General features: G+C 34.5%; 2 protein-coding genes across 2 annotated transcripts; one reads left to right on the forward strand and one right to left on the reverse strand.

The window, feature by feature from the left end:
* Positions 1-283: 283 nt before the first annotated feature.
* On the reverse strand, positions 284-937 carry snRNP-U1-C (small ribonucleoprotein particle U1 subunit C). Its single transcript, XM_088264758.1, has one exon. It carries the CDS (start codon positions 856-858, stop codon positions 397-399), a length of 462 nt encoding a protein of 153 aa, XP_088120884.1. The 5' UTR covers positions 859-937; the 3' UTR covers positions 284-396.
* A 1360-nt stretch (positions 938-2297) lies between these two features.
* On the forward strand, positions 2298-18089 carry Ctps (CTP synthase). Its single transcript, XM_088264756.1, has 10 exons — positions 2298-2521; positions 4202-4372; positions 5913-6127; positions 7695-7859; positions 8806-8927; positions 10496-10750; positions 12564-12856; positions 13356-13463; positions 14557-14769; positions 17004-18089. The coding sequence occupies exons 1-10, from the start codon at positions 2326-2328 to the stop codon at positions 17129-17131; spliced, it is 1866 nt and encodes a 621-aa protein (XP_088120882.1). The 5' UTR covers positions 2298-2325; the 3' UTR covers positions 17132-18089.
* Positions 18090-18855: the final 766 nt, after the last annotated feature.

The raw sequence follows: 18855 nt of genomic DNA on the forward strand, positions 1-18855 counted from the left end.
TTATTCAAATGCAACGTTGTGTCAGATTTTTTAAAGGCATTGGTGAATAATTTTAGAAGATGTGAAAATTTCAACAAACAACAATCGCTTATATAGATAAGTGTCCTTTATTGTATTAGTATTTTTGTTGTTGTTGTGTAAAGTGATAATGTTGTTACACTGGGTACATACAATAAGTACTTACACTGCATATAAAGCCAATTGAGGTTTGCCTAACTGAAAAAGAAAACTGCACAGGCTCCATATGTAGGAATATCAGATTGAAATAATTGAAACATCAATATGTCATAAAAATGTTTTTAATCACTTCAGTATTACATCTTAGCCTAAGAACACTTCACATTATTTACTGAAAAATCAACTGAGTCCAATAAAATATCATTTTGAATAGATTTACTAGGAATTTTTGATCGGTCCGTTCATCATCGGAGGTCGCATGGGACCCATCGGCCCCATTGGTCCCATCATGGGGCCCATGGGACCCATCATAGGTGGTGGCCGCATACCCATCATGGGCGGCATAGGGCCGTGCGGACCCATCATCATTGGGGGCATCCCGGGCAACATGCCCGGCGGGGCGCCCTGCGGGACGCCGGGAGGACGCTGCGGAGGGCCCAGGTTAGCAGGCGGTGGGATGGCAGCCCCTTTAGCGCTGGCAAATGGATTCTGCGCGATTTTACCAGCTTTGAATGCGGCAGTTGTGGCGTCGATCAGGTGTTGAGCTTGTTCTTCCATCCATTTTTGGTAGTAAAATTTGACGTTATCTTTGTGTTTGCGACCGGTGCAATGTGTTTTGCGGACACTAGGGGAGTCGTGAGTTAAATATGTATCACAGTAATCGCAATAGTATTTAGGCATTTTAGAATTAAATATAACTTTATTGGTTATACACAAAACGACTAACACACGTCAGTTTACTTTCCATTACCATAGACAATATTTCCATTTTTAAAAGAATTTAAGCATCACAATCATAGACAATACACAAACGTCTACTTACGTAGGTAGGTACTTACCCTTTGACAGGGTATTATCTTTTGCAATATTCGCCTTCGTAAAAACGTTATTTTGTAAGTTGGTAACTAATGACGTCACAGAAATGAATCACCCCACCACTCTTACAGGTCTATAAAGCAGATACATAAAAGGATACGTCCCATAACATACCCGATGACGTAAAATTTTACGATGATTATAGTGGTGTCTGTTTTTCGTTTTATTAAAATATTTAAAATTTTAACTTTCACAATTCCCTTACTTCTCTACAGATTTCAATAAAAATGTTACCGATGGTCTTGTGATTTTTTTCAATTAATTTATTAGCCAATAATAATACATCATGACAACGATCGTTAGTAGAATTAAAAGAATATCATATTTTCATAAATGTTCACATGGTCAAAATCAGTTTTGTATGAAAAATGCGAACCTAATAAATACCCTTTAGGAATTCTCCATATAAATTCGTTGAAGTGTACCGCTTACCTGCTCAGTCGGTTTACTTAAAAAGTTTGGATAGAAACACAAAAAACCTGAGATGCGTGTATGTATGAGTACATAACTGCAAAATCATATTTGATATATTCCCGCTGAAGGAAAAATAAATTACGAAATTATTAATCAGTAAAATTAGAACTATGTAGCTAAATGACAAATTATTTGTGGAGGCTTATATAAAAAAATATAACAAGCACTTTTCTTTTGTTAATTGATTTTTATATGAAAAAGGGAGAAATATTGTAACACTAAATGAAGTAAAAAGTAATTTAAATTTAAATTTAAAATTTAAGCAAAATATGCATTTACATATTCCTTTAATTAAGAGTTTACAAAAAATGTTTATGAAATTGTGATTTTTTTATTTCATTTTATTTAAATTTTAAATTTCATTTTATTGAATAATAACGAATGCAAGCCATTTTATACTTTGATGAGTAACTCAAGTTTTTTTATGTTTAGGGTAGATGTATATAGCTTTTCTGTAGTTCAAAATAAATTGTAATACTTATGACGAAACCATTTAATTCCCACGGGTTATACTAAAAGACTAGAAGAAAACAATTTATATTTACCGCATTTGGCGGTAGGTACCGTTAAAAAAAAGTATTTTGTTTGTTTCATTGGTACCATGTTTTTTTGGTGGTAAATTATCAAAATTCAAATCCTCCAATGAAACTGTAGATTATGTAAAAGAGACGCAAGATACATTTTTCCATAAGTGCGAAGAGTTGGTTAGTCTGACGCCGCCGCATTGGTTTTAAAACAGACTTCCTTGTAAAAACAGAAAATTGCAAAACGCAATACGGTGTTTTTCCGAAGTGTGTGATGTGCGCACTTGTCAGTAAAATTTCCAACATGAAATACATATTAGTTACTGGAGGGGTTATAAGTGGAATCGGGAAAGGCGTAATCGCTAGTTCCTTCGGGACAATATTAAAGAACTGCGGGATTAGTGTGACGTCTATTAAGATTGACCCTTATATTAACATCGATGCTGGCACATTTTCACCTTACGAACATGGTAAGTTGCTAATTATTTTGCCTAGTTTATATACTTTTGTAATCTCTGCAAGCAATTTTAAGTGCATCATATTGTACGGAAGTGTTTCTTTTCATTTGGCACTAAATCAACTTGTTATTCTGACGGCCATGTGTTTTTATCCCACATTCATATAGGTTATTTTTACCAGGTTGTCAATGTCAAATATTTTAATGTAATTCAATGTAAGCAATTCCAACTGATATTTAAAAATATAGTTACTTGGAGGATATTAATTAGATTTTATTTCAAAATTTACCTTGTAATTCTCGACAGTTTATTGATTCTCTCTTTGTCATACAATGTTTTGATTAGTGTGATACCCTTGACAATAATTGTTGAGCACGTGATTTCAAAACTGCGATCATTTTACTTTACTCGATATTTTACCATTGTTATTATAATACAATAGCAAAAATAACTGGCGAAAATATGTTTTTAATTTTTATTTAGAAAATTATGCCAGTATCTTGATTTGCTAGGCATTAAAACTGGTTGTTAGTCAATAAAACATTTACTGTTGTATTTTTTACTAACAGCCGTACCCAATTTATACAAAATATATTACAAAGTTTTAATATACAGTATAACTTATGTAGTAGGATAGTTAATTCATATTATTAAACGTAGTTAGGGTATTTATAATAAACAATATAATAAACAGTAAATAAACGTAATATGAAGTTAAACCAGTGAATCATTAAAAAGTAAAAGACAAATTATATTTCTAGGTTTACATACACATTATAATATGGTGTACCTACGCGTAGTCACATTTCCTATGTTAACTTTATCAGAGTGTCGAGTTGTGGTCCCGTGGTTAGTGTCGCGGACTCTCGAATCAGAGTTTCTCGGTTCGAACCCACTCTACCACAATTTGATACCTACCTTTTAAAATGATATGATTTATATTTTAGACAAAAAAAATTACATCCATATGCTTCCACGTCTTTGTGCGGCGTGAATTGTGTACAAATTAGATATGCAGAACCAATTTCCTGAACATTTCTCACAAAGCAAACATGTTTATTTGAAAAAAAATGATAATAAGAAATTAAGTTTTATTTATTTTTTAAAAAGTTTGCATTTTTTGTTACTTTTTCTTTATTTTAAATTCTTTTGCATTACATGACATAAATTAAAATACAAAAAAATATGAATAAAATATAAATATAAATACAAAAAAAGATCCCTCGAAGGCATGGCCTGTGTGTGGGTATACAATATAATTTAGGTCATAGTAAAGGGTATAGGTATTATAAGTAGAACTAGAATAAAAGTGTTAATATAAAATACAAAAAATACTTGACTATCAGAAAACAAAAATTTTTATTTTTTTTTTGTTTAAATAAAATTAAAAACTTAAAAACATAAAAAAGATGAAAAAGTAAAAAGTTAGCAAGCCTGTACTACAAGAAAACGGAGCTTAAATCTGTCTCTTCAATAAATAATTTAAGCAAAATTTTAAATCTACACAAACTTAGGTAATTAACATCCAACAAATAGTCTTTGTGGAATAAGTTGAACAGTTTTGGAGCTATGAAAAATGAGTGTCTTTGCGCGAGTCTGGATTTACATAAATTTTGATTAATTGGTTCTAGTTGTAATGTTAGTGCTTATTTCCCATGTACATCTGAATGAATGTTAATTGAATTTTTCTAGGTGAAGTTTACGTACTAGATGACGGAGGTGAAGTAGACTTGGATTTAGGAAATTATGAGAGATTTTTAGACGTAACACTTCATCATGACAACAACATCACAACAGGAAAAATATACCAACAAGTTATCAACAGGGAGCGCAAAGGGAATTACTTAGGGAAGACTGTTCAAGGTATGATAATTTATTTTTCTACTCTTCTTTATTCTTAGTTCCTGGTATCACTACTTAAATTCCTGCATTACTACATTCGCCTCATAAATTTGTTTTACTATTCTTTCCTCACTCGTACCACATCGCTCACTCTTTTTAAGAATGTCATGAATCAAAAAACTTGATTTCTCAGGAGGACGTTTTTAAAGTTTAAAAATATAACACAATGCATTAAATATAAAAATCAAGCCACCTTATTGAACTTTTTACTGTGCAACAGATCTTTTTAGGTAAAACCTGAAGGTTTTTTCTCCATTTGAAAAATATTTAATTTATTTAAAAAAATAATTAAACAATACCTTTTCTTCAAAATGCAAAAACAACATTTTCTGCCATGTAGCGGGTAAATATTAAGTTAAAAATATGCCTCTTTTGTTGGGAGATCGGAATGCCAAGTACATTTTCTTGGCATTCCGAAAACATGCACAACTGAAAATTGACGATTATTGATTTATGACGTTGTTGAAAGGAGTGAGCGACATGTCCAAACCATCTCAACACGCCTTTCTTAACCCTTTCCGGTCCCCAAAAAAAAAAACTTTCCACAAGATCCACAATAAATCTACAGTATTTCAAGAGAAACTAATTTTTACATTTAAAAAAATAAAAACTCGATTTGTAGTAAAAACGAGATTTATTTTTGAAATGTACATAGTAATGCCCTTATTATCTATATTTTTTAATTTTTTATTAGTAGTAGCCCAAAAATCACCAACAATTCTTGGACGAAAGACGGCTTTTGAATTTCTTCCGATGTTCTAGTTGGTTGAATATTCTTAAATTGGGTGATAATTTCCGTATTGTTAATATTTGTTCACGCGTGCACCGAGCAAATGTAACTGACAGTTACTAACTGTTGTATGCGAATTGAAGTTCGGCTACCGTGCACGGCCGCGTGAGCTGAGCCAGCTCCTAAAACAACCCTTTTGTATCCCTTCCAGGTAAACAGTTACTCATTCAAATGGGCAAAAATCATGTGTCCTCTGCTCCACATACTATTTATTGTAATAGATACGAGTGAAAAAAAATGTGAGCTGGCATTTTAACCTTTTCGGGAGTATGGACATAAATGAACGTCGGTGCGAATTTTCCTCTAAGGAGTATCGACGTTAATGAACATCGAAGTCTATCTGTCAGTTAAAATGATGTTATTTGTATTGTAATGACATCTGTGGATATTTGTATTTAACTTTGTCATAAAATAACACCTAGAGATGGTGAGCTTTATTTTTTATTTAAATTATTTGTACATAATTTCTATCTTTATAATACAAAGATTTTATTAAAAAAAAATTCATATTTAATTTAAAAAAAAACTCAATCTACAAAGAAAATCGGACATCAATTATTGTACTCCTAGAAAGGTTAACTTAATAATACTAATGATAACAAAATGTAAGACCTACGAGGAAAAAATCTATATCGAATGAGATTCGAAATCGGACCGGTAAGAGTTTATTTTATCAATGATGCTAAACTTGGTGTATTTTATATCTGGCAGTGGTCCCTCATATTACGGATGCCATCCAGGAGTGGGTGAGCCGCGTGGCTCAAGTGCCGGTTTGCGGTGACGAGGCCCCCCAAGTGTGCATCGTGGAACTGGGCGGCACCATCGGTGACATAGAGGGCATGCCCTTTGTGGAAGCGTTCCGACAGTTCCAGTTCCGCGTGTCCCGGGAGAACTTCTGCTGCGCGCACGTGTCCCTGGTGCCATCGGTAAGACCCTTACAACTCAGTTCTGGCTCCGGGAATCAGGTTTGTGGAATGAGATGGCCGAGTCCCCGTTTAACCCTTTCCACTCTGCGGGCCCGAGCTCTCCTTGCAAGTAGGCTGGCCCAATGCGAATAATTCCATTTTAAATTTAATTTTGAGTTTCTATTGGTAAATACCGCCCGCCTCTGTAGTGTAATGGTTAGCACGCTTGGCTACCGTACTGGAGGTCCTTGGATTGATTCCCATGGGGGGGGTCAAATAAATATATGCGATTTTTCACTCTTAATATTTATTCAATATTACCCTAGACTTGTACCTGAAGCGGAGGGCTGATCACCTTTGCTTCAAGATAACACTGCGTTTATATATGATGCAGTGCCCTGTGCACCATTGTGTGTGGATAAGGGTTTGAAGAAGTAATACCACTTTCATAAAATCTATTATGACGCGTGTTTTGATGCATTCCGCATAATTTTCAAACACCGTATCTGAAGCTAATACTAATTTTAAAGTTGTGTCCTTGGGAAGTTGAAGGAAAAATGGATAGATTTTACCACAAGTGACAAATCAATTAATGCAAACAATTCCGTTTCATGACGACATTTGAAAATTTATATTTTGATGAAATATAAGATTTTGACATATTACACATGACCCTGAGAGTGGAAAGGGTCAAAAGCGTATGAGGAATACAGTATTCAGTTTGCAGCACATTTGAACTTCCATATTACGATGTCGCTAAATCACTGCAAAAAAATCCTCATGTATATGGAAGATTCACTTTATAGAACATTTAACTTTTATTTATAAAATTTTCGAAATGCTTCGTAGACCCCTTCAATATTTTTTGGTTTTTGTAAAAATTCTTAAAGTGAATTGGCAACTAACAGTCAACATGTGTGTGTGAACTGTAAGCCATTACATATTTGGAATTTCTTAAATAATTAAAAAATTGTAATAACTAAACTTTGAAATATTAAAAAATAGTACAATGAATTACAATTTCTTAAAAAATAATGTTCTTGTTATTGTAATAAAAAGTGCTTGTCCAAAAATTGTTAATTGGATATTCCTATTGTATTTGACTTGATGGTGAAACTGTAAGTCTGTATAAGGAAAGACGGATCTTTGAAATAATTTATTTAAAGTTCCGTAATATTATGACAAAATGTACAAAGAATATCTTATTCTATTTAATTTTTTTTAAAAATTGGCATTATGAGAACTTTGCAAAATACAACTTCGTTTTATGGAAATTCAACTATATTTATTTGTAACCTGCATTTAGTCATGTTTTGTAACCTTCCGTTTCTAGTATGATGACTTTTTACGCCTGTGGAGGATTTGATAATTATGTACATTTAGTTATTACCTTAACAAAGAGATTGGTATATAATATTCACATAAAAAAATTGATAATTCCTTCTTTTCTGCCTTTGATATGTGAGACAATCAATGTTTTTATAGCTTAAGGCAGTGTTTGATTTTAATATTTAAAATTTATTTTAATTGGAGTTCTACAAATTAAACGCCAAATCAATAAATAAAATGACTTGTTATTTGATTGCAGCCACGAGCGACAGGAGAGGCGAAGACCAAGCCCACCCAATCCTCTGTCCGGGAGCTGCGAGGCCTCGGCCTGACTCCAGACCTGATAGTCTGCCGCTCTGAGCTGCCCGTCGGCCTCTCTGTCAAAGAGAAGATATCCAACTTTTGCCATGTCGCGCCGGAACAGGTTTGTTAGAGTTTTCAGAGTTTTTTCTCCGGTTTCAGAGTCTTCTTTGTTTTACTAAGTAAATACAGGGTGGGGCACAGTCACTTCCTTTTTTAAGACTCTCGCTACAAAATGATAGTTACTCTTAGAATGCGTTTCTATAACGCTTTCAAAGCACAGGATCTAACGTTTTTTTTATGAGGTTAAGTGTCAATCATATCATGGACGAACAAGGAGCGCAATTTGCCATGGACGCCTACTTTTCCTTGGGCCGTTCCGTATTCGCTACTCAGCGTGCGTTTGGAAAAATTCAATATCGGACCTGGAGGTCCTGTGCCTAATCGTTAATTGATTTTTACATCAGGCATCATACATTACGATGTGGGTGTGGGTTTAGGGATACTGGTAGTGTGAAGAAGAAACATAATGGACCTCTCGGAACCATCAAGACGCCTGAAAATGTCATCATCACATCTGTTTATTTGAGTTTTTTCTACCAAAACTCGAAGAAATAAATGTGGGTGATGTGTAGTTCCAACAGGATTGTGCCACGACTCACGACAGAAACTTCCATTAATATCTTGTTGGAACACCTTAATTGGTTCATCTCTCATCTCTCTTAGGGGCGATCTTCAGTAGCCAGCGCGATCCCCAGATTTAGTTCCCTGTGACAATTTCCTGTAGGGCTACCTTAAAACATTGGTTTATGCAAATCGTCCAGAGCTCCTTGGTTAGCTGAAGGACAATATTCATGCTGCTAATGCCGAGATAGGCACAGATACGCTGGAGAAACTCAGTGCATCGACAAGAACGGTGGCTTTGAGATATCGTTTTTAAAACCAAATTAAATAAAACGTATACAGATAAAATAATTAAATCCATACTGACAATACTTTTTGTGTTATGATTTTTTTAAATAAGATAGTCACCACGCCCCACCTTATATTTATGATACATTTTTTCCTAGGTCATCTGTATCCACGATCTGTCATCCCTGTATCATGTGCCTATCCTCATGGAGTCGCAAGGAGTGGTGCAATTCCTCATCGATAGACTGCACCTAAATGTCCCGATACCCAAGCCTGGAAAGTAAGTTGCGATTTGCATAATGCACATTTCTTAGTTTGTGTCTTTTTCTCGATAATATGAAGTAAGTTGTTTGCGGTTACTTGTGATTAGTATACTAATTAGGGGTTCACGAAAAAACGCCCGACAACAATGTATTAAGTGCATTTTTTTTCTTTAAAGTTTAAACACAATTTATTCTAAATCATTTCTAACTTACTAACATATCTGTTCTCAATGGTTTTCAAAAAATAAATGTTTAAAATAAAAACAACAAAAGATGTACCAATAATTCCAACAGAAGTTTAAATATTTGGGAACCAAATCCTTCCTACAGATAAAAAAAAATTAACACATTAAAATGCTAAAAAATAAATGATATGAATTATATACATGTTTCTCGAAAAAAAAATACTTATGATAATATAAATAAATTATATCACCCACATAAACAAAAATAATAAGTGTACATCCCTCTCCAAGCACAAGAACTTAGTCTCTTTATTGGAGAGAGCAGCGTAATTAATTTCAACAAACTTAAGGACGGGAAAGGTATTTCTACCCGTTCGGTCGATTGATGCTGAAGGATGGGAAGGGTATATTTTTACCTTCTGCGTTGGGCTCATTCAAAAATATTATGTATCAATCTCTTAAAAGTTTAAACTATATTTGTGCAATTATCAAATCCTGTCGCCAGCGGTCCGCAGGCGTAAAAAACACCCGTCCTTAGTGTGTTAAGATTGTAAAGTAGATGTGTAGAAAATTAATTAAATTATTAAAAAAACTCTTGCAACTAACAAAAAATGTCATAAAAATCATCAATCAAACCCTTATCCGCACCCCAATGGTGCATAGGGCACTGCAATATATAAAGGCAGTGTTATATTGACAAGACACGACTTTCTTATTCTTAACCTTTCCATCCCTTTTCTTAGTGTTAAACTCGCAAATGCAATGGTGATATGTATTTTGTACTATCAATCAATCAAACCCTTATCCACACCCCAATGGTGCATAGGGCACTGCATTATATAAAGGCAGTGTTATCTTGATCATTAACACACAAAGGAAAGGTGATCAGCCCTCCGCTTCAGGTACCAGTCCAGGGCGATATTGAATAAATATTAAAGTGAAAAAATTACTTGTGTTTATTTGACCCCCTCCTGGGAATCGAACCCGGGACCTTCAGAACGGTAGCCGAGCGTGCTGACCATTACACTATGGAGGCGGAATTAATCTCACATGCCGAAAATGTCATAAAACATTAAATTGATTTGATACCTGGTGATTGGATAATTCCTTTTTTGTTTATTTGTTCGGGAATTGTACAGCTTTACATATAAAAAAAATGATATAATAAACAGTAGTTACATTAACAATAATAAACATTGCATTACATTAACAAAAATGGTTATGTTAAAAAAAAAGCCAATCAAACAATTCTACTTTTATGTTATAATAACATTCAGAGATTATAAAAAAACATTCAGAGATTAAAAAAAAGGGCATGGTATAAAAAAATAGATTTTGCAGGAAGGAGAAGGAAAGGAGAGGAATTAATGAGGGTATTACAATGCAATGTTCTCTCGTAGGTTTATGGCCAAGTGGAAGGACCTGGCCAAGCGAGTGGACCAGCTGCGCAAGGAGGTGAACATCTCGCTGGTGGGCAAGTACACCAAGTTCGAGGACTCGTACACCAGCATCGCCAAGGCGCTGCAGCACGCCGCCGTGGCCTCCGGGTACAAGGTCAACATCAAGTACATCGAGGCCGCCAACCTCGAGAAGGAGATGAAGGCTGAAGACCCCGTGCTGTACCACGAGGCCTGGCAGAACCTCTGCAAGAGCGAGTGAGTACACAACGTTCTTATTCACATATTATTTATTGATTCGGCATTAACTTTGTGGAATGACATGATTATTTTATTAAAATTAAACACTTGAATATACCACTTTGATGAGTTTTATTTTACAACAACTTGGGTTAAATTCTTGAAAACTCAAAATCAACAGTAAACATATTAGATAGAAGCGGTATTTATGAAATTTCTTGCGGCGACTGCGATAAAAAATATACCGGCCAAACTGCGAGAAGTCTAAGAATTAGAATAAGAGAACATCGCTGTGGACTAACAAGTAATTATTTTTCGGAATTTGTAAATCATATCATGGAAACTAACCACTCATTTGACTCTCATACACTTAAATTATTACACTCTGTTACAAATAAAGGTCAAGTCATGAATAATTTGGAAAATTTAGAAATACATAAAAATTTAAATTCAGATAAAACAATAATTAATAACATACTGTTTCAAAATACGTCACCATTATTATCAATGTTTCCTTTTACAAAAAATCATGTTCCTTAACCCCCCTCCCTAATTTATTAGCCTATATATACACCTAAATATATTTTTGTTCGTTATTTTGTACCAGAAGATGAAAACAACTGTCGTTTTCGAAACTAGTCGTAAATAAAAATAAAACTCATTAAAGTGGTATATTCAAGTGTTTAATTTTAATAAAATATTCTTATTCACACACTATCTTACACACTATCTGCGGGAAGGGTAATTTTACCCTTTCACTCGACTGTTAGTGTTCGGCGAGAAGGGTTATTTTATCTTGTCACTCGACTCATCGTAAATTGCGTGTAAGTTATTTTTATGCATGACTTTTGTGGCATCCTTTGATTTCATATCGATATATACAGTATGGTTATATGTTATCACTTCTTTTCAGAGATGTTTATGTCTATTATGAGCGCAAATCCGCCCGCGGATAGTGTGTTAACCTTTCCATTCCTTTTCTTATTATATGAAATAATTTAGAAACCTTGTTCTTGAATCACTAGAACTTCACTAGAGACATCTATTGGTGTGATGTAAAGAAGCTCATTACTAAGCAGAAACTCTTAAATGATAAAAATGAAAATGGTATTTTCTGGCGTTTCTCGTGTGTGTGATTATAATCCAGGATTCGGACCTCACATACTATGTAATATAAGAGTTTCTGCCTAGTAAGTAGCTTCTTTACATCTCACCAATAGATGCCTTTTCTTATTGTTAAACTTGCAAATGCAAAGGTGATATGCATTTTGTACAAACAATCAAACCCTTATCCGCACCCCAATGGTGCATAGGGCACTGCATCATATAAACACAGTGTCATCTCAATCGTTAACACATGAAGGAAAGGTTATCAGCCCTCCGCTTCAGGTACCAGTCCAGGGTAATATTGAATAAATATAAGAGTGAAAACATCACCATATATTTATATATTTATTTGCCTTCCACTGGGAATCGAACCTGGGACCTCCAGAACGGTAGTCAAGCGTGCTGACCATTACGCTACAGAGGTGGACATTACACTATGGAGTGTGTTTATCTATTTATATACAGTAAGTGCGTATTAATATTTCGCCCTTGGTTGTTGTTGTAATGTCAATAGTACCTACATATTTCCCATGAATACGTTGAACCAATCTAGATGTAAACAATATTTCAGGGGTTTCGAATGATTTTGTAGCCGAAAAAGAGGCAAAGCATAAACGGGTGAGTTACATCTTGAGATGTTTCATCATGGCACGAGCAGCTGTTTGACGTATTACCTACTAACCTTGGAGTGCCCAGAACTCCCCTGATTGAATGTTTATTCCAGCGGCGTCGTGGTCCCCGGCGGGTTCGGCCACCGCGGGCTGGAGGGCAAGATCGCCGCGTGCCAGTGGTGCCGGGAGACGCAGAAGCCGATGCTGGGCATCTGCCTCGGGCTGCAGGCGGCCGTGATCGAGTTTGCGCGCAACGTCCTGCACTTGGAGGGCGCCAACACCACCGAGGCGGACCCCGACACGCCCCACCCGCTCGTCATCGACATGCCGGAGCACCATCCCGGCCAGATGGGCGGGACCATGCGGCTCGGCAAGAGAACAACCTACTTGAAACCCAGCGTCATCTGTAAGTGATCACTATGTACTTTAAGTCTATCAAATCTTGAGTCTAATCTTGAGTCTAAGAGCGCTTGTCCACTATCCGGAATTCCGTAGTTGCGCTGAGCGTTTCCAAAAAAGAGACAATTTTATCGATGAACATCTTCATCTATGCTAATATTAATAAAATTCATGAAGTTTTAGCATTATGTCGTCCGCACTTCTTATTAGGATTCTTTAGTGATTTTCAGGCGGATCATAAATTGTCAAGTTTTACTAATCTCATTGTGGTGTCTCATAAGTTCTCAATTCTGTCCTATTTTTACAAAAATCAAGAATATTGTCATACGGTATTGGATAGGATTACCGGCATCTCAATAGTTTTGCGCAATACACTAGTATGGTGTATGACACAGCATTTGCCCGATAGTTTTTGCGAGACATCAACGTGGTGATACCAGGCGGTATAGTGTTAAGAATTAATTTAATGTGTCAATTTCATTCCTTATTTTGATTGCTATTTTCAGCCCAGCTGTACGGCAACAAAGAGTCTATTGAAGAAAGACACAGGCACAGATATGAAGTAAATCCGGCATACACGGAAAGACTAGAAAGTGCTGGACTCAAATTTGTTGGTAAGTCAATGTCTCGTTTGTTTTTTAGTCAATTACCAGTAATGTGTAGGGTACTGACTTATTTATTAATGCAACAATTCAACATTCATTCAAACCCTTATCCGTATCACTGCATCATATAAACCCAGTGTTATCTTGATCGTTAACACACGAAGGAAAAGGTGATCAGCCCTCCGCCTCCGGTACCAGTCCAAGGTAATATTGAATAAATATAAAAGTGAAAAAATCACTTATATTTATTTGACCCCCCCTGGGAATCGAACCCGGGACCTCCAGTACGGTAGCCGAGCGTGCTGACCATTACACTACGGAGGCGGACAATGAATGCAATTATGTATAAAATTAGGTTTTTGTGTTTGATTTGAAAACCCAATTTCTTACGAAAGGCCATGCAAAATGGCATTTTGAGTCTTGAGAGAATAAAACAAAATTTTAGTAATACATATGTTTTATTGGTCAGAAATCATTATTAATAACTGTATTGTAAAGATACATTTGGTTCTAAACTTCTTATGCATGGGACCTGCGCACTGGTAATTCACTAATGAAAATAAGTGACTTTTTATTGCAAGATCAAACTTTAAATAGAATCACAGAATATAGCCTATAATCTGCATAAATTAAGTGCGATATTTATTTTTGGTATGTTTTATGATATCAAAGCGGCTGTCAATTTTTCTCAAAATCTCACGTTCGATACATGAATATCGTGTTGGCTATAACTGTGAACATGTTAAATAATTATACATTAATTTGTTGATTTGTTAATTAATTAATTTTAGTTTAAATTTGTAGAAATCCATTTTAATTTGTATTAAAAATATTAAAATCAAACACTGATTTTTAGAGTGTATTAAATTGTATTTTATTATTAAACTACTGCAGTAGTTTGAAAATACCATAAGGCGAAGCAATTGTCAATTTTTTTGTGTACTTTTAATAATAATAATACAGTACATATAAAAAAGTCAAAATCATTTACCGAAATTACTGGTAATTAGAAATTTTACCCGTAATTTACCATTATTTACCCATAAACCGGTAAGCCATGTCCTATTCACCAGAGTATGAACTAATCACTGTCTCATTTCAGGGCGCGATTCGAGCAACAAGCGCATGGAGATAGCGTGCATAGAGGAGCACCCCTACTACTACTCGGTGCAGTTCCACCCCGAGTACCTGTCCCGCCCGCTGTCCCCCTCCCCGCCCTTCCTGGGCCTCATCCTCGCCTCCGTGGGCCGCCTCAAGTCCTACCTCTCCAAGGCGTGCCACTTCAGCCCCGAGACCATGTCGGACGTCAGCTCAGGTGAGCCAACACTCTAGAACTAACTAACTAACTGACCAACTAACCATCACGCCGCTTCTCCGCAGAGTCAGTCACAATAGATTTTAAGTAGAATCCTGTTCTTTAGTAGAATCCATATTAAGATATGGAATAAAGTCTTGGGGACATTTGACAAAAACAAATTTAAAAACGGTACAAAATCTGCAATATTTCATAATCGAAAAAATTGTGCCCAGTCATATATATAATCAAAGGGACAATCCAATCTTGATATATAAACATTCAAAATTACTGCCGGTACGTGGAATATTGTGGATGAGTATCATCGTTGAACAACAAACTAGACCAAAATATCTAAATCCTTTAGTACACAACCATGATACACGATTTACACACAATGGAGGTTTGTTAGTCCCAAGAATTAACAATAAATATGGGAGTCGAACACTGCAATATATCATTCCGAACATTTTTAATTTATTGCCGACGGATGTTAGAGGTCAAAATAAAATATGGAACAAAGGCAGAATAAAGGGATGGGTAAATGATCAAGATTTAATTTTATGAAAATTGTAAAATGTTTATATTCTTAATTTTTCTCTCTTTTTTGTGTGTATATTATGTTAAAATCGTTAAAAAATGGATAGATTTTACCACAAAGTTACTGCTAAATCAATTAATGAAATTCTTTGCTGTTTTTTTTCGGTCTTTTGAAATTTTAGTTTTTATTTTGGACTTTAAAATTGAATTTGAATGTAAAATTGTCAATGGGACCATAATTTTAAAATATTTTATGAAAATCATGACAAAATTAAAATTACGGTAACGATGAATAAGCTTTTACTATACTCGATTATATCTCATGCCATATAATGTATGTATGGTGTAAAATACATACATAATATATATCTTCAATCTATATTTTTGTCATGGAAAATATTTTTTGAACATAAAATTGAATGATATCTTTCTGAAGATAATCGTAATCCGCAAGAATGGCAAGTGTAAACCCCAGCTAAATAGAATAATAATGATTCGGGTCTTTGACAGATTAGCTAGTAAACATACCTTGAAATTGAAAAGTGAACATTTTATTATGCATTCAGTGAATTGCATACTAGTCACACTACGGCATGTAACGCTTCAAAAATACACTGGTGCTGTTTTCTGTTCTGGTTGTCTGATCATGTAAGGAGTTTGGACGGATCCTGCTAGTCACCGAGAATCAAGAGAAAAAAAGATTCTCGCTACTCTCCAGTTATAGGTATTACCATGCGGCATAATGATACATTTTATTAATGTTTTAGTCACATTGATGTGTTGCCGTGGACTGGCACCTGAAGCGACCGTTAATTATGCTCCCTTTGTGTTGTCTCTTCTCTATCTTCATCAGTCCAATGCGATGATCTGGTTCACTGTTAAGGGCGGTTTTAAAAATATCCCAACTGGCATGAGTGCTTAATGTCGATTGTTAGAAATTTCAAGTAATTTGTGATCTTTTAATCTCTGAAAATTGACACCTGGACTTCCTTAAGGGGCTTGTACACCCCTGCGGTAGCTCATCTTACACAAGCTTGTATATGAGTACGGATATGCAAACCCGAGTACCCTAATCATTGCTGTTATATTCCTTAACCTAATTACTATTCTTAGAATGCTATTTTTTATATTCAATGTTTTTTTGGAATTTTGATATACTTACCTACTCTTCTTGGATTTAAAAGTAAATAATTTTTACGTTTAAAATTTAAGAGCATTGTGATTATAAGCATAGAAACGTCTAACTGTCGGATTCTCTTATCTAACTTCAAATAAATAAAAAAAATCTATGAAAAGGATTGTATAATTGCTTTTGCCACAGTTGTGACACTTTCTATGGATCTTACCATAGACTATTTACATATTGTTTGTGTTTAGATTTTAAATTTGCAGAAAAGTGTTAAGGTGGAGACTGACCGGAGCATTTCGCCATAATGTAACACGTCACGATGCGAGCATTCAGGCAGTCAGTACACCAAGCCGAGCGCTCCATCCATAGTTTCTGAAGCTCGGTGATGCTTGCCGCGAGTGATGTTACGATGTTATGTTACGACGAAATGCTCCGGTCAGTCTCCACCTTTAGGAAATCTGACCTTTGAACACTTCTCTGTTTTCTATCAATGCCACTCGTTTGTGTTCAAATCTATTTGTGGTCCAATTCCAATATTGTCAGTGATTGACTCATTTTGAAATGTCTATTTTTATTGTTTTTCCAGATGAAGAAGAACAAATACCAGTGGAGAAATTGACCATCACTAATGGCGAGGAGTTGGCCTCCTCGGGTTCTTCGGAAACTAATGAAGTCTGGGTGGTGGAGAAGATACCCAATGGACACAGTCATTAACTCATACTCACATATATCCATTAAAACAATACAGCAAACTCATTTTTGTGTAATGTCTTAAAATATTCCTTATCTTAACCTTTCCCTTACAGTGCTAAATACTGCCACATGCAATGGTGATATGTATTTTGTACACCGTATGAAGATGTGAATATGTGAATATTCCTAAATGTTGCTTTTATCGACCATTGCTGAAGTTTAAATGTAACAATTTTGTAATGTTAGCTCTGGTAAGTATTTAAAAACGAGTAAAAAAAATACATCGCAAGTAGTGGCGTAGCGGTACAACCACCCTCAAGGATGACTTGTGCTACTAAAAGGAGATTGGCGGAAACAGTATGCAAACCACCGCATGCACGCACAATGAGAAACGTTTGTGTATCGGTGATTCTATCCCTGATTTTTTCACAAATCACTTATTTCCGTTGCTGCAAATGAATTTTTTAATGCAATACATAATTGTATTACAAAGTAATACAAAAATTCTGAGCTTGTATCTATTATATTTTATATGAATATTCTCGTTATTAGAGTCAAATTGTAGTAAATACATATCACCGGGAAGGAAAGGTTAAAGACTCCTTATGTAATAAACTGGGAAACACTATTGGATACTATCGCTGCCAAAGTGGATATATTCCACGTAACCTAACTCTTTTCCAATGATGAAAAACCTGTTGAAACCATAAGTTATTAGTATTTAGCCTACTAACCATTGTTGGTTAGATATCTGAATATAAAAATTTCAAAAACAAACTATTTTTGTCACAGAAATCATTACTCATTATCCATTTTATTTCAAATTGTGTTTTAAATACGCTCATTTTGGAAATAAAGCGCCTCCCATTCATTTATTTTTATTACATATGCAAAGGCTAAACCAGCTTCATAATGTAGTTAAAAATCTATATTACCCTATACATAATATGTAATGAGATAGCTAATTTAAAAAAGAAAAGCATGTATTATATTTTTGGCTCTATTATATTGCATTGTTAAAAAAAAATCTGCAAAAATGCAGTTTTGCAAAAATTTATATCACAATATATTTTACAGTTTGTTTTGTCCTTGTTTTGATGAATCAACTTCCCTTCTATTAAAATAAGCAAACACTGACAACTAGAAATGCCCTTTAAAGTAAGTCTTTTAAGAAATTATAGGCATATTTATTTAAGGATTATTGTTTAATTAAAAATAAAGGATAGTGATATCTACTGTGACAGTACATTATTTTTTGTTATGTTGATCCGAAATAGTTTGTAAGTTTAAAACAATTCTGTTTATGAATGTATATATTTTTCTTCACTTTAAATAATTGAGTTGATATTATTTTATTTTTTCATATATGGGATTTACATTACTTCCAATTAAATTAAAGATTTTTAAATGATTAGATAATTCTTTATTTTCCTTGTTGCTCAGATATATTATTCCACTAACATCATGCCAAATCGATAAATAATGACATATATGATTTGGGAGACGTTAAATATATATTTTTTTTAATAATAGAGAATAAATCTACAAAGAAATTGATTAATGCTGGAACAATAATAAATATGCATGTCACTTTTATTCCAAGGACTTGAAATTGTTCTATAAAACCGTCTCAAAGACGAATTGTTTGTAACACTGAACAATTTTTTATATTGATAACACAATGAAAATTACATCAATTTCAAAAACCTTGGAAATACCCTAAATATAACCCTCCATGACGCAGA

The sequence above is a fragment of the Brachycentrus maculatus genome, unplaced genomic scaffold (assembly GCF_059751285.1).
Source record: "Brachycentrus maculatus isolate JH-2025_06_01 unplaced genomic scaffold, ASM5975128v1 h1tg000237l, whole genome shotgun sequence".
NCBI lineage: Eukaryota > Metazoa > Arthropoda > Insecta > Trichoptera > Brachycentridae > Brachycentrus > Brachycentrus maculatus.